The sequence below is a fragment of the Ogataea polymorpha genome (assembly GCF_001664045.1).
Source record: "Ogataea polymorpha strain NCYC 495 leu1.1 chromosome Unknown OGAPOscaffold_4, whole genome shotgun sequence".
Classification (NCBI taxonomy): Eukaryota; Fungi; Ascomycota; class Pichiomycetes; order Pichiales; family Pichiaceae; genus Ogataea; species Ogataea polymorpha.
This window is the reverse complement of record NW_017264701.1, coordinates 1236685-1249218: the sequence shown is the minus strand read 5'-3', so window position 1 is coordinate 1249218 and position 12534 is coordinate 1236685. Positions and strand designations below refer to the sequence as shown.

General features: G+C 51.3%; 10 protein-coding genes across 10 annotated transcripts; 5 read left to right on the top strand and 5 right to left on the bottom strand.

Annotated features, from left to right (window-relative positions):
• Nucleotides 1-22: 22 nt before the first annotated feature.
• OGAPODRAFT_16702 (uncharacterized protein) lies at nt 23-737 on the top strand. Its single transcript, XM_018354610.1, has one exon. The coding sequence runs from the start codon at nt 36-38 to the stop codon at nt 672-674; it is 639 nt and encodes a 212-aa protein (XP_018211023.1). The 5' UTR covers nt 23-35; the 3' UTR covers nt 675-737.
• Nucleotides 730-2420, bottom strand: OGAPODRAFT_76918 (uncharacterized protein; the record flags this gene model as incomplete). The annotated part of the gene is made up of 1 exon (XM_018356250.1): nt 730-2420. Exon 1 carries the CDS (start codon nt 2350-2352, stop codon nt 730-732), a length of 1623 nt encoding a protein of 540 aa, XP_018211022.1. The 5' UTR covers nt 2353-2420.
• A 45-nt stretch (nt 2421-2465) lies between these two features.
• On the bottom strand, nt 2466-4220 carry OGAPODRAFT_16701 (uncharacterized protein). Its single transcript, XM_018354609.1, has one exon. The coding sequence runs from the start codon at nt 4193-4195 to the stop codon at nt 2567-2569; it is 1629 nt and encodes a 542-aa protein (XP_018211021.1). The 5' UTR covers nt 4196-4220; the 3' UTR covers nt 2466-2566.
• A 157-nt stretch (nt 4221-4377) lies between these two features.
• Nucleotides 4378-6353, top strand: OGAPODRAFT_16700 (uncharacterized protein). Its single transcript, XM_018354608.1, has one exon. The coding sequence runs from the start codon at nt 4399-4401 to the stop codon at nt 5086-5088; it is 690 nt and encodes a 229-aa protein (XP_018211019.1). The 5' UTR covers nt 4378-4398; the 3' UTR covers nt 5089-6353.
• Nucleotides 5146-5631, top strand: OGAPODRAFT_49387 (uncharacterized protein; the record flags this gene model as incomplete). The annotated part of the gene is made up of 1 exon (XM_018355625.1): nt 5146-5631. The coding sequence occupies one exon, from the start codon at nt 5146-5148 to the stop codon at nt 5629-5631; it is 486 nt and encodes a 161-aa protein (XP_018211020.1).
• OGAPODRAFT_76915 (uncharacterized protein) lies at nt 5668-6763 on the bottom strand (the record flags this gene model as incomplete). The annotated part of the gene is made up of 2 exons (XM_018356249.1): nt 5668-5818; nt 5847-6763. 2 exons carry the CDS (start codon nt 6761-6763, stop codon nt 5668-5670), a joined length of 1068 nt encoding a protein of 355 aa, XP_018211018.1.
• Nucleotides 6764-6843: 80 nt separating this feature from the next.
• OGAPODRAFT_88781 (uncharacterized protein) lies at nt 6844-8420 on the top strand (the record flags this gene model as incomplete). The annotated part of the gene is made up of 1 exon (XM_018356915.1): nt 6844-8420. The coding sequence occupies one exon, from the start codon at nt 6844-6846 to the stop codon at nt 7900-7902; it is 1059 nt and encodes a 352-aa protein (XP_018211017.1). The 3' UTR covers nt 7903-8420.
• On the bottom strand, nt 6849-8456 carry OGAPODRAFT_101001 (uncharacterized protein; the record flags this gene model as incomplete). The annotated part of the gene is made up of 1 exon (XM_018353012.1): nt 6849-8456. One exon carries the CDS (start codon nt 8454-8456, stop codon nt 7908-7910), a length of 549 nt encoding a protein of 182 aa, XP_018211016.1. The 3' UTR covers nt 6849-7907.
• A 66-nt stretch (nt 8457-8522) lies between these two features.
• OGAPODRAFT_82811 (uncharacterized protein) lies at nt 8523-11528 on the bottom strand (the record flags this gene model as incomplete). Its single annotated transcript, XM_018356645.1, has 2 exons — nt 8523-11012; nt 11064-11528. 2 exons carry the CDS (start codon nt 11526-11528, stop codon nt 8523-8525), a joined length of 2955 nt encoding a protein of 984 aa, XP_018211015.1.
• Nucleotides 11480-12487, top strand: OGAPODRAFT_16699 (uncharacterized protein). Its single transcript, XM_018354607.1, has one exon. The coding sequence runs from the start codon at nt 11527-11529 to the stop codon at nt 12445-12447; it is 921 nt and encodes a 306-aa protein (XP_018211014.1). The 5' UTR covers nt 11480-11526; the 3' UTR covers nt 12448-12487.
• The last annotated feature ends 47 nt before the right edge of the window (nt 12488-12534 follow it).

Sequence of the window (12534 nt, the reverse complement as noted above, 5' to 3'; positions counted from 1 at the left end):
TACAAAAAAAAGGCAGACAAGTTTTGTTCTTCACGATGAAGTACTCCGTTCTTTTAGGTGCCCTTGCCCTGAATCTGGTGTCGGCGCTCGCGGAAGACGACGACAGTAACGTCGTCACCACCACTGTCTACGGCACAACCACTAATACCCACAGGTACGGTCGTTTCGACAAGACCAAGGCCTCTTCCGAGGAAACCTCTAGTGGAACCCACAAGTACGGTAGATTCAACAAAACCAAGGCCTCTGAAGATACCACGTCCACTGGCACCCACAAATATGGCCGGTTCAACAAAACCAAGGCATCCGAAGATTCCACTTCGACCGGTACCCACAAGTACGGAAGGTTCAACAAGACCAAGGCATCCGAGGAGTCCTCGTCTACCGGCACGCACAAGTACGGCAGATTCAACAAGACGAAGGCTTCGGAAGAGTCCACGTCCACTGGAACCCATAAGTATGGCCGGTTCAACAAGACCAAGGCCAAGACCACCTCCACTGTTTACATTGCCGAGTCAAGCGCTGCTGTCGAGCAGAAACAGCAGGTTTTGACGGGCTCCAACTCGACCTCCAACTCGACCTCCAGCGCAGTGAGCTCCTCCAGCGCAGGAGCTGCGCACGCTTACGGTCTGTCCATGGGCATGGTTGCTCTTGGAGCCGCTGCCGTTTTGTTGTGATAATACCATAGACATATATTACTATTTGTAGGACATATGTAGGCCGCGTACTGGCTCACTCTCTCTCCACCTCGTCCTTTGGCGGAATGCGTTTGTTCGACATCACCACTGCAGAAATAGACCCGATCAGCATCAGCGCCAGCGACAAGTAAAACGTGTTGCGGATGCAGTCCATCATGGCCTTCTTGATGAGCGTCTGTGCCTGGGCGTCCAGGGTGTGCAACAGCTGCGAGTTCGACACCAAGAGCTCCAGGTTTACATCGGGAACCTGTGGCTGGAGGTGGCTGAACTTACTCCTCAGTGTGGCGGTGTAGATGGCTTCTCCGAGCTGCGAAAAAAGAGCCGTGGACACGCTACGACCAAAGTAGATGAAGGTCATCGCGAGGATCGTGCTGCCGGGGGTTTTAGGACAGCAAAGCTGGACGCTCATCATGGGAGCCTGGAACGTGACGCCGACGCCGAGGCCGTACAGCACCTGCAGGCCGTATCTTTTCGACGGAGCCGAGTCTGCTTGGAGCAGTGTGAGAATGCCAACGCCGACCGACGCGAGCGTCGTACCAATCAGCCCGAACAACTTGACGTGGCGCGTCTTCTGGATGAGCACACCGGTGCAAACGGCACCCAGCACGAGCGGGATCACAGAAGGTAGCAGTGCCAGTCCTGTGTGGAAGGCAGTCTCGTTGTGTAGTGTCTGGAAGTACACCACCAAAAACTGCGAAAGGACCATGAACGAGCCGTACACAGTGGACAACTGCACCACGGAAACAGTCACGCCGTACGTGGTGACGATCTGGAGCGGCAGCAGCGGCTCCTGAGCAAAGAAAAAGTCCCAGATGCAGAACAAAATGAGCAGCACGCCTCCAATGACAAACAGACAAATGATGGCTGCAGACTTCCACTTAAACTCGTTATCGCCGAACGAGATGGCCAGCAAAACGAGCACGAGCCCGGAAACCATGGTAACAGCGCCAGGATAGTCTATTCTCTTTGCTTTTTCCAGCAAGCTGCCGGCAGGGGTCTTGGGCCGGAAGCTGTACAGAAACAGGGGCATAATCACGGCTGCAAAACACAGATTGATGTAAAAACACCATCTCCACGTGCTGTAGCTGGTGAACACGCCGCCGAGAATCGGGCCGATGACCGATGCCGCAACGAAGGTGACACTCACGAGCGCCATGATCATTGGCTTTTTGTCGATCGTGGTCACCTCGGTGGCTATGTTCATCACACAGGCCTGGATTCCCGCGCCACCGACACCCTGCATGGCGCGGCTGCCAATGAGCATGTTCATCGACGTCGACAGCGAACACAAAAGCGAGCCGAGCTCAAACAAAAACACCGACGCAAGCATCACCCACCGTCTGCCAAAAATGATGGACAGTCTGCCCCACACCTGGGCTGTGCACCCAATACCGAGAACAAAAGACGACGTGATCCATGTCAGCTTCTCGAACGAGCGGAACTTCTCCGACACCTGCACGAGGATCGTGAAGCTGATTGTTTGGTCGAGCGCCACGAGAAACATGCACAACATGATGGAAGAAATGCACATCCAGAGCTTGGCGCCGTGGAGGTACTGATCTGCGCGTTTGGTGCCGTCTCCGGCGTCGCTCTCGTAAAACTTGCGTTTCTGGCTTTCCAGACGTTCCTCGCTGTTCTTGATCTCGTTTAAACTCATAGTTACTTGGTCTAAAGTTCAGATCAGCATATATTTATACTTTGCAACAGCTCCGAAAAGCCATTAGGAATTAATGTTAAAGCCGCGTCAGGAGTGCTGCGGGTTTGATGTGTAGAATTTTGAAGCCGATTTTTTTCGGTGATCGGCGATAACCGCCAGATACACCCGACCGCTGTCATTAGTCATTCCGTGTATATAGATAATAGCTACGTAATCAGCCAAAGTGGAAGCCGCCTTGCTGGACATTAGGGTTCATTCCAAATCCGAACTGGTCACCGCTCATCTCCGGCTGCAGCCCGGCCGAGTCTTCCTCGGCCTCCTCGCCGCTGAAGTAGGTCTCCACAATGTGGTAGGCCTTGGTGTAGATCTTGTCGTTCTCGTTGCTCTGACAATCGAAAATCTTTTCTGCACCACCAGCCTCCTCGATGAAAATGGCGTTCTCATTGATGTTGGAGCCCCGAGCCTCTTTTTCCAGCTCTCCCATCCTCAGAATATTCTCTAAGGCGTCCAGCGTCACCTCAATCACCTTGTTGTCTGCAATGGCTAGCAAATCACACAGCGGCTTGATACAGCCCTGGGAAACAAGATAGCGAATTTGGTCCGGACGAGTGAGCCCGCCCGACGACGCATTCGAGATCGCCCAGCACGCCTCCTTCTTCGTCTTGTAGTCGCCCGTGGCCAGCAGCTTGATGATCTGCGGAATCAGGTTCGAGTCGATCACAGCCTGGATCTGGTCGCTGTTTCCGGCCGTGATGTTGGAAATCGTCCAGCACGCCTCCTTCCTGATCGACTCCTTTGGCGATCTCAGCAGCGGAGCAAGCGCAGGCAGCACGCCTGCGTTGATGACAATCTGGGTCTGCAAATCATTACCTGTGACAATGTTTCCAACCGCTCTGAGTGCCGGGGTCTGCACGAGCGTGCTCTCGTGGCCCAGCAGCTCCACCAGCCGTTTGGGGATTCTGGCATCGACCACCGCCTGGATTGCCTCCGTCGTTCCGTCACTTAAGTACGAAATCGCCCAGCATGCGTCGATTAGCGTCTCCACGTCCACAGAGAAAATCAGCTTGGCCAGCGTAGGCAGCGCACTCTTGACGATCTGCCAGTCCGGCTGCGGGTTCTTTCCCCGACACAAGTTGGAGAGCGTCCACGTGGCCGTCCGGATAAGCGACATTTTGGAAGACTGGAACAGGGACAAAACAGGGTCCATAGCGTTGCAGGACAGCACATAGTCTCTGTACGCAGACGAGTCACCGGCAACGTTACCCAGCGCCCAGATCGCCTGTTCCTTCACCTCCATCGACGGTGAGTAAAGCAGGTTCACGAAAAGCGGCACCGCACCCGCGTCCACCACAAATTTGGTCTGCTCAGAAGTTCCCGATGCAATGTTTGTCAACGCCCACGCAGCCTCCAGCTGAAGGATTTCCGGGCCTGACCGCATGAACTCCACCAGACGTGGCACCACGCCACTCTCAATGACCAGGTCAATCGGCGGGTTGTGCTCTTTCGACAAAATCTGTCTGAATTTGATGGTGGCGTCGAGCTGTTGTTCCAAATCGCTAGAATTAATACTGTTCACCATTTTCGGCAACTCTTCCTGTAACTGTCTATAGAAAACGGTCTCTGCACTTTGTGTCTCCTCGTCTTCCTCGTCCGAGTCGTTCATGCCGCTTGGCGCGTTGAAGTTCCTTCTTTTAGTCAGTAGTTCCTCTCGCTTCTGTTTTCTCAGTTCAACCTGTTGCGTTTCTCTCCTTCTTCTCACCTCATCCTGCTGGAACCGGTTCTTGTTTTTGAAGTTCGCCTTTCTGTACTCCGGCACATATCTTGAAGTTGCATCGGAATCCATGGTAGAAATTAAACTTGTGTAGAATGTCCTACTTGCTAATGAATATTTTTTTTTCCTTTAATTCTTTTCTAACACTTGTTTGTGGTTACGAGCACTCGTAGTGGGGTACAAACTATTTAAAGGGTCACAAAAGATCCTTGTGACACATCACAATGCTTCTTTTGCACCGCTGTCGTCCCCTCTTGCTGGCCAGTCCACTCTCAATGGCCCTGCGTGGACTGTCCACGTCGGCTATGCGCCGCCAAACCTTCAATCTGGGTCAGGACCCACCGCGTTACAAGGTCCCAAACGAGAAGGAGCAACGGAACCCCATCAAGTACAGATCTAGAGAGTCGCTTTTTTTCCATAAAACGCTGCCTTCAAAATTCCGTCTGGGGAACGAACCTATGTACGAAAACCCGCTTGCAGGCTTTGTTGCTGGAGCAAAGAGATTCAGCCTAGCATTTGGGTTTATGGGGCTGTGTTTCTCGTACTTAATGTTCCAGACAGAGTACGTTCTGCAAGAGCTGTGCGAGGCATTTGCTGCGGCCTCGCTCATGCCGTACCCTGTGGTGCAATATTTGTACTCGCCGTACGTGCTCCGCATCTACAGACTCTACGACACCACGAAGGAGCAGACCTTGGAGAACCTGGTGACCGACGAGACGCTTGTGTTTCAGAAACTCAACTGGTCGGGCTTCAAAGTGTACAACGAGCTTGTCAAGGTTGATGACCTGCAAATTGCGGCAAAAGATACTCCAGAAAGTCGTTTTGGATTCTCGAACATGATTGCTCGCGAGAAAGACGACCTGACGCGCTCATTCTACGTAGTTGACGGGTTTGGAGGCATGCGTATGAACCGCATATGGAAAATTGCCGAAACACATTCAGGCATCGATTCTGCTCGGCCGTGAGCAGGTGCGGCAAAATATTTATTTTTCACTTAATTTTTCAAGGTGGAAAAGTAGAGCATGAAAGTGGTGATCCAGAGGGTGAAGCAGGCCTCCGTGACGGTCAACAAGGAAGTCATTTCGCAGATCAACAAGGGGCTTATGCTATTGGTTGGCATCTCGACCGACGATAGCAAGGAAGACGTTGAAAAACTGGCCAATAAGGTGTTGCGGCTGAAGCTTTTCGAGGACGTGGGCGTCGACGCCAACACCAAAACCGAGTGGGTCGGCAAGCCATGGCAGAAAAGTGTTGTGGACATCAAAGGAGAGATCTTGTCAGTGTCACAGTTCACGCTCTACGGCAACATCAAGAAGGGCGCCAAGCCTGATTTCCACCGTGCACAGAAGGGCCATGTGGCCCAGGAGCTGTACGAGATGTTTTTGAGCCTGCTTCGTGCAGAAATGGGTGAGGACAAGGTGAAGGACGGCCAATTTGGCGCCATGATGGACGTGGGCATCGTCAACGACGGGCCCGTTACAATTGTCTGGGATACAAGGGATAAATAAATTATTCTCTATTTCTTCGGAATAGCCGAAAAGGGCTTAGCGCTCTGGAGGGGGAGAAATTAGGGCTGTTGGATCGCGCAGGCGAAAAGCTTGATTTCGATTGCACTGGGGACAGTACGGACTCAGATCTAAGACTTCGTTGGAATCGTGGTTTGCGGATGTCGCTTTCTGAGAGCTCGAGGCCGTGCTGGAAGTTGCGCAGCGCGTCCGCATACGCCGTTTCCGAGCTTACATCCAGCTTGGGCTTTTGCATATGGTACAACGGGCCGACCACCACGACAGGTACCTGGGCGTATTGCAAGCAGTATTTGGACATCGACTTGGAGCCGATGATTGCACGAAAGCCTGTTTTTTGTGTTCCGTGCGTGCCCACTATCAGGATCACCGGATCGTACTCCTTGATGGCCTTGGTGATCATCTCGGGCACTTTTCCGACCTTGAGCTCGAGCACAATTTTTATTTTCTTATCTTTGGAGTTGAGCGTCGCGATTTCTTCAAGTATCTTTTCTCCTTCCTTTTTATAGTCTCGCTGGTAATCGCCCGCCGCATCTTCTTTCGAGAGCACCCGTAGACACACAAGCGTGTCGCCGTCACTGACCATTTCGTCGATCGTCCATTTCAAGGCCAGTAGTGAGCACTCGTTGTCGTCGTAGCCACACATAAACGTCCGCGAGACTCTGTCGAAATGGAAGTCTCTGTGCTTCGTCGTGAGAATGTATTGCATTTTTTCATAGTTCAGCTGGCTATTACCCATATTTTCAAAAGCGATTCCCCGATGGAACGACCCGGTGCCTTTCAATGGTGGTCTTTTTGGCTGCATATCGGAGATCTCGTCGATAGACAAATGCGTCGTTGGTAGCGAGCTATCAGTGGAGTTTTGTCGGGACAGCGACGGCGACCGTAGCACACGTTCCGGAGTTTGTGTTCGCAAAGACATCGCGTCGAGCTCGTCGACTTGGCCCTGGGATAGGTGGTACATGAGAGAATTGAGCTCCGTGTTTCGCTTTGTTTCTGGGTCGTCCAGAGCCTCTGCAATGTCCAAGTCTGCCTGCCTCCTGTAGGCCGACACGCCGGCCGGCTGCGCCATTGCCTGCCGTGGATTGTCGCTCTGGGCGTCGCCTGTCTCCGCCATGCTTTCAGATACGTATCGTCGCGACTATCTTAAAATTAAAAATTGAAATCCGTCTATATTTTTTTTTTAATTATTTCTCAATGTGCCGATTTCTAATTTACAAGGGCACGGAGCCTATGTTGCTGGCCAGTCTGCTTACAAGACCGGCCCATTCGATCATCAACCAATCGTTTGATTCCCGGCTCCGGATCGACCACACGCCCGTCAACGGAGATGGTTTTGGCGTGGGATACTATACCCCAGACGAGGACTCAGACAAGACGGTTTCGGGTACTCCGTGTGTGTACAAGGCGATCACACCGGCTTGGAACAACCAGAACCTGCAGAAATTGGCAGAGAAGACGAAATCAAAGCTTATTTTTGCCCACGTGAGAGCGTCCACGTACGGTGTCCTGAGCGAAACAAATTGCCATCCGTTCACATACCACCGGCTCATGTTCATGCACAACGGCGGGATTTCTGGTTTCGGGAAGATCAAGCGGCTGCTTATCCAGCACATTGAGGACGAATTTTTCCTCACGATCCAGGGCTCTACCGACTCTGAATGCTCGTTTGCATTGTTCTTAGACTGTTTATACAAGCTAGGATACGACCCCAAGGAGGAGAAGCAGATCCCACATTATGCGCTCAGACAGGCTCTCGAAACAACCATCCAGCTCATCAAGGACTGGGTCAAACAAGTAAACCCAACACAGCCGGCCGAGCCCTCGCTTCTCAACTTCGCCGTCACCGACGGCGAATCAATCTGTGTTTCGCGGTACGTGAGCTCGAAAACAGACGAGGCAGCTTCGCTGTATTTCTCCACCGGCTCCCGGTTCATTGAGGTCGAACCTTCCAGATACAAAATGGAACGTCTTGACCGCTCCCAGGATATCATTATGATCGCTTCAGAACCGCTCACGTTTGAAAGGGGCGACTGGATCTCTGTGCCGTCAAATTCGATCCTAACCGTCAAGGGCCAGACCGTGCTCCTGCACCCTATCAAAGATGAATACTATCAGAGCGACCCAACATACACCAGATCGTCCGAATTTGCGCAGAAAAAGGGCCTTATGGGAACGTACCCGAAGGCAGAGATCGTCAACAACAACTTACCGCCGCTGGAAAGAGAGGGAAGATCGAGATCTATTGTGGCATAGAGTCATCATTCGTTATAGTCATTAGCAGGAGGCTTGCCGTTCTCGCTCCGCATATACAAATCGATAGCAGTACTGAAGGCCGCGAAACCAGCGCATCCAATCAGCGTCGAAGTAGGCCCGCTCTTGATGGCAAGCCCACCACCTGTTATGCATCCTGCCATTGTTCCATTCCATATATCGTTTTTGGCGCGCAAGGATTCGATGCTACACTCGACTCCCGAGAAAATCAGTCCAATGTATCCAAAGTTCTTGGCCGACGACCACGTTCGCCGTCCCATATCCGTGAATTGGATTTTCACCTGCTGTTTGAAAGGCAGATCTGCAATCTGTTGCGATGGACCAGGCCCCATCCCGGGAGCCACGTCGTAAGACATGGACGCCATGAACAGTCCGAAGAAACCTCCCAGAACGAAACCCGACACTCCGGACATCACAGCCTTCCCGGGGCACGACGAGATAAACTCCATGATCTGGCGTGCGCCCTCTTCGGCCTGCTCTTCCTGAGTCATCTCCGCCATGGACTTCTTTGGAGGGGGCAAGAAAGGATTGTTCATAATGAGAAAATTGGAAAAAAAATATCAAATATAAATGCTTTTTCGCTTTATGCTTACATAATATATTTATACAGAGAACGCAGCTCCCTTGGTCTGATAATCGTTCCTAAATTTGCGTAGCTTGAACCAATCCACGAGCTTCATTATCATGTAGGCACAGCACCCAACGAAACGGAAAAGCGCCATGAATGCCACGATCCAGAGAATAACAGTCAAAAACACAGATATGCGCGTGCTTGGCAGATAGCTCGACGAGCTTGTGCTGTCCTGGGTGAATTGATACAGACCGCCAGTTTCGGTGACCAGTGCGATTACTATGAAGTTGGTGATCATCCAGACAAGCACCGTCATCGAACGGATAAAGGCAAAATAGAAAGCGTCCTCCTCTTCCTCGTTGACCTTGACTTCTTTTTCTGAGACTCTCGTGGTGAGCTCGTTAATCATTCTCTTGTAGGCATTATCGATTTGGCTCTTGGTGGTTGGTATGACAATTTCGAGCTCGCCATCCTGTGTATTCTTTGAAATTCTCGCCACACCCAAATCGTTTTTGGAGTCGTCTCCTTTAGTTCCCCACGAGATGTCGTGGATATTGCAGAAGGCGTAGATATTCAGCACATTGATGTAGGCAGGACTCAGCAGCAGGTACTGTACAAAACTGGTGATCATGTGGTACGGGTCCAGAAAGATAAAAGACCCAATGAAGTACAATGCGTAGGTCGAAGTGGTGGCCACGATGAGATCACGGAATCGTGTTTCTGTGAAAATGAGCTTGATGCTGAAGTCGTCTGCGTGTTCGCTCATAATATCCTGAATACTCTTCACGGCCATAAAGATGGCAGCAAATATCATGTAAACCATTAGAATGGCGAAGAATGCCACAATAACCAGATAGAACTTCTTTGTCCCCTTCGGTTTGTTACCGAAGGAAAGAACAAACGTGGTCACGATGGAGGCCAAATAGAGCCAGAGAAAAAACACCGACAGAACGTTTCCTGGTGCAAAATCAGCCTCCGGCTCGGCAAGGTAGACGGTCAGAATTCGAAACACCAGAAAGTAAGATCCAAGCGAGAACCACGACACCAGAAGATTGATAAACTGATAGAGAAACTGGATGTGCAACAAGATCTTGCGACTCACAGAGTGAGATGTGGACCAGACTTTGTAGAAATGAAAGAGAGAGTAGATCGCTGCAAAAAATGAGCCATTCAACCATCGTCTTCGCTGAGAAATGAAATCGTGCAACTCTTCTGGAACGTCCGTGTATGCCGCCGCAGTGTTGACATACTTCAGCAGCCACTCACAATTCTGCTTAGCCACCAGCTCAAAACAGAGAATTCTGTCCTCGGCGAGGTACATGTTGGCGTTGAATATACCTCCGCTGTTGGATCTTTTGAGGTCTTCTCCCTTCAAATATTTTTGGAGCGGCGCACCTAGGAGTGCCTGGTATCGGTATGCACTGAACGCTCCAGGGAGCACGGTCACAAACCCAAACACAGATTCCATGGGTTTGTCCAAGATGTTACTGATCTTGTACTCAAAGTTCTGTGCTGCCACTAGCGGATTGAGAAGCAGCCGGCTGTTTTTTCCAAGACTGGCCTTGATTTCTCCACATGCCCCTGCCACCCGGGGATCTTTGAAGGCTTTCCATAATTTATAGAGCGCTTTTCCCTCAGGTTCGGTCCCCACATCCAGCAATACAACGACGTTCGGATTGAGCACCGGCGCAAAAGCTTCCAGAGCCCATGCATGCGAGTTTATTTTTTTCTGGTTTGTCTCCTTCAGACAGAAGATCATCTGAATGGGAATTTGATTTTCTGTGGTCAGTTTGATTTCGTGCTCGTCCACCTTGCTGATTCCGACCATTGTGGTGTACTCGTAAATGTGACTTACAACCTTATCGTCGTTGACTTTGTTTTTCGCAAACCCTTCTTGGTACACACCCAGAGCTCCCAAAAGCGCTTTGGCCTTGGGGTGTATTTTGGTTCTTCCGTCACTCACAACACAAACTACCACTTTCTGCCACGCGTCCGGGCCCCATGTGGACGAGTGTTTGAGCGAATAGAGATGTCGGATATTTTTGAATACTCCTTTTAGCGTCCGGGCCAGAAGAATGTCGCTCTCATTGTACATGGTAATCACAACCATCAGCTCTGTTGATCGCGGCTGCGAGTAGAATCGCTGACGGAGCGAAAAGTTGCGGAAGACAAAGTCCGCCGGCTGGCATGTGCACGCCTGGAACCGCATAAAAAGGAACTCTCGGTCTTTTTCAGAGAGCGATGTGGTGTACTTGTTGAGCAGCACATCACTCACGGGACAATCCAGAACCAGATTCCCGTTCACCATCTTCACCTGCCGGGCAGAGGTTACACTCACATCCGAGCTGGTGTCGTCGTCATAATCCTCCTGGCTTTCGTCCTCGTACCGGTAGTCAAACGGGTCAAAGTGATCTTTAGGAGTATTTATCGGGTAGTACGAATTGTTCAACACCGGAAACGGCACAAATGTGTGATCAGAATCAACATCATCATCCATATGGTATGCGCCGGTATGTGGCGGCTGAGTCACAAACAGGTCTCTCCGGTCGCTGTGCGACGATATGGATTCCACTTTTTCCTCGAAGGGAGAAAGTTTGGGGATTCGTGGTGGGTACTCTGCTCCGCGTGAGGGAGAATAGTACAGACGTTCTGGCGAGGGCGAGTATGTGCGTTTGTGGGGAGAAGGACTGCCGTAAAGGCGGTCCCGGGACCCGTACCCGTGCTCTGGCGTGTGGTAGATGCTGTTGGCCTCTCTTCTATGAGGCAGGTACGATCGCTCAAGTTCGTCCTCATCCCCGTTTATCTGCATCCATGGGTTCTCTGTGGGCAGTCCGTTCACAGTCTCGTCCGACTGACTGTACTGCATCTGGGATCTGAGTAATAATTTTTTGTTTGTTTTGTAAACATTCGCGGGGGACGAGCCACATGTGGCGTATTCACTATCAGGACGAGACTGAAAAATTTTAGTACCAATGGCGTCCTCTATCCCTGGGCCGGTGCCTTTGCCAGCATCGCAATATGATCTGTCCACATACATGGGACGAGTCAAACACTGCGCTGGAATTTCAGATCCTACTATGCTGCTCAACACCTCGAAAGATATTGAGGAGGCTAAACGACTCGTCTGGGACTACAAAAACGGAGTCATTCCTCAAATGACGCCAGAGCTCTGGCGTGCAAAGCGGATCCTCGACTCTTCCATCCACCCGGACACCGGAGAAACGGTCCTCCTGCCTTTCAGAATGTCCTCGTGCGTCTTGTCGAACCTGGTGGTCACTGCGGGCATGCTTACTCCGGGTCTGGGCAACGCAGGAACGCTATTCTGGCAGATCGCAAACCAGTCGCTGAACGTGGCGATCAACACCGCAAACGCCAACAAGTCGCACCCTCTGACCACCAAACAGCTAGTCACCAACTACTTCCTGGCGGTCGGAGCATCCTGTGGTGTAGCGCTGGGCCTGAATTCTATTGTTCCCCGGCTGAAAAACGTTTCTGCCAACACTCGACTCATTCTCGGCCGTTTGGTTCCTTTTGCTGCCGTTGTTTCTGCAGGTATCGTCAACGTGTTCCTCATGAGAAGTGAGGAGATCAAAAAGGGCATTTCTGTCTTCGACAGGGACGGAAACGAGCTGGGAACGTCTAAACGTGCGGCTGTGCAGGCTGTCGGCGAGACCGCCGCGTCGCGGGTGATCAACGCCACGCCGATCATGGTCATCCCTCCTTTGTTGCTTGTGCGCATGCAAAAAACCATCCTGAAGGGTAAGGGCCCAGCAATCCAGAACCTAGCTAATATTGGTCTCATCACCGCCACCTCGTTCCTGGTGCTCCCTTTTGCCCTCGCAGTTTTCCCTCAGCGTCGCGAGGTCAGCGTGTGCCAGCTGGAGGACAAGTTCCACGGCCTGAAAAACAAAAACGGCGAGGAGATCAAGACCGTCGAGTTCAACAGGGGCATTTGATAGATTGTGTATAGCAGATATATTTTCCACGCAAAATAATTTTAGTCAGATCTGGTTTATTTCCTGCATATTTTCTATTTTTCTTTA